Raw genomic sequence first — 1,927 nt, 5'->3', positions numbered from 1 at the left:
GAACTCTTCGTACGCCTCCCTGAAGTCTTCGAGGTGCTCTCCTATTAGGTCATCGACTGAGCGACCAGTCAACCAGTATGGAGGACGGAAAGTTTCCGCTGGTAGTGAACAGGCCCATTCGAGATCAATCACGAACTTGACGTTCCATTGGCTGTTAACGAAGATATTACTAGGATGGAGATCTGTGAACCTGTAAAGAAAAGGTCCTTCTCGATATTCTCTATTAGAGAAATAAGGCAGGAGTGCTTTCATCATCGTCAACCTTGCCATCTGAGCTCGGCCATCATCCGCATCGCTAATGGAGTTTGGCTGGTTCCGTATGCGACTATCATGACAAGACAGAAGATCAAGATAGTATCCGTCCGCTGCCGAATAGGTCAAACTTCGACTGATGTTGGTCGGAATCCCCCCATTTTCTAATTGATGGAGTCGAAGAGTGAGAGGACGATTAGAAAGTCGCAAAGCTCCATTCGAGTCCAAAGTCCAAGATCCTATGCGAGGTAGTGGCACCCGACTTAAAGAGAGCATAATGCGAGAGAGTCCCTTGAAAAGGTTCATTCTCTTATCCCGCTGATGACGGTGTTCATCCCAAGTCTCTGAGAGCATTTGCACATCCGAGTCGCCAATATAATCCATAACCAAGTACCCACTTTCAAGCATAGTCGAACGTTGATGGCAAATATAAGGACAGGGCAGGGAACGTCCCAAGAGCCACATAAACGATCTTTTGATTGACCAAAGAATTCTGGACCCGAAAGGGATATTCTGTGGTTTCGTAAACTGCACAAACCACACGTTAGACTTCATATAATCAAGGACGATATCAACTGAGCTTCCATACACTTTGACCACCAACAAGCCCAAAGCCCCATAACTGTGGAATAGGTATTTCCGGACAATTCTCGTGTATCCAGATAAATGTGGCAGCTTCGCAGCGAAGTTTTTCGTCCACATTGCCGGGATTTCTGGATTCTCCAACTTTGTAGGGTAAGGGGAACCTTATAAGAGCTTGCTTTTCTGGATGCTGATCTTGTTTGCTGACATAGAGCGGAATGCAAACATTGAAGCTGCCGTGGACCCATTCGTTGACGTCTCCAAGTCGGCAAGTTTCTGAAGAACTTAGACCGAGGTGATATGATGCAATATTCTCGATATCATCGCGATTGCTGTACAGAGATACAAAGAAATCTATGCGCTGTTCCGGAAATCCCAATTCAAGGAGAATATCCTCTTCTTGCTCCAGCGCTGAATCCAAGGTTGTGTTACCTCGGAGGAGTGGCAAGGTGGCCTCGCGACGTGTCATCGTGAGAGCTGGGTGATCAATCCAAGAGAACACTCAATACAAAAATGCGCACTCATCGGTTGTGCTTGACTAACGTGGTCAATGTTTTTTGGCTAGAGGCAATTAGATGAAGTTTTGGTGGCAGGTATCTCCTGAGGCTCCCCCTTTGAAAGAAGGCGGTACGATACACTCTTCACCGCCTTGGTCTTTTCTCGCCACAATGTGATGAGGGACAGAAAGGTCGTCATCCCTTGTAGGCACAAGTACATTGGCCCATACTGTCATTGAGGGATACATTTAAGACTAAATTTGTAGTTGCTGCGAATAGAAGATGGATTCTGTATACGTTGAATTACGATATCATTTATGGATGAGAAAGAAATGTTAACAAAATGCCAGCTCGGGCAAACAATATTCCTGTTCCAGCCGCCGCCAAGAGATCCGTGGAGCCCTATTATTCTATGGCGCGGGCCGGCCCCGCCTTTCAAACTAACTTTACCTTCCAATGACAGCTGGAAGGTACAGTAAGCGGCTAAATCAGCCTGACATTATAGACGCTTTCAAATATTATTTCACAGGATGCCAAGATATGCTAAGATAAATATGGCTAGCCCTCGAAATGTCTGTTCGGTGGCATTATTCACC

The 1,927-nt window shown here is 46.0% G+C and overlaps 1 protein-coding gene across 1 annotated transcript; it reads right to left on the bottom strand.

Moving 5' to 3' along the window:
• Window positions 1-15: 15 nt before the first annotated feature.
• PENARI_c233G07215 (uncharacterized protein) lies at window positions 16-660 on the bottom strand (the record flags this gene model as incomplete). The annotated part of the gene is made up of 1 exon (XM_022638194.1): window positions 16-660. A coding segment is annotated over one exon (645 nt), but the record flags the coding sequence as incomplete, so codon positions are not given.
• Window positions 661-1,927: the final 1,267 nt, after the last annotated feature.

The sequence above is a fragment of the Penicillium arizonense genome (assembly GCF_001773325.1).
Source record: "Penicillium arizonense strain CBS 141311 chromosome Unknown PENARI_contig233, whole genome shotgun sequence".
Taxonomy (NCBI): domain Eukaryota; kingdom Fungi; phylum Ascomycota; class Eurotiomycetes; order Eurotiales; family Aspergillaceae; genus Penicillium; species Penicillium arizonense.
This window is presented reverse-complemented; position numbering and strand designations above follow the sequence as displayed.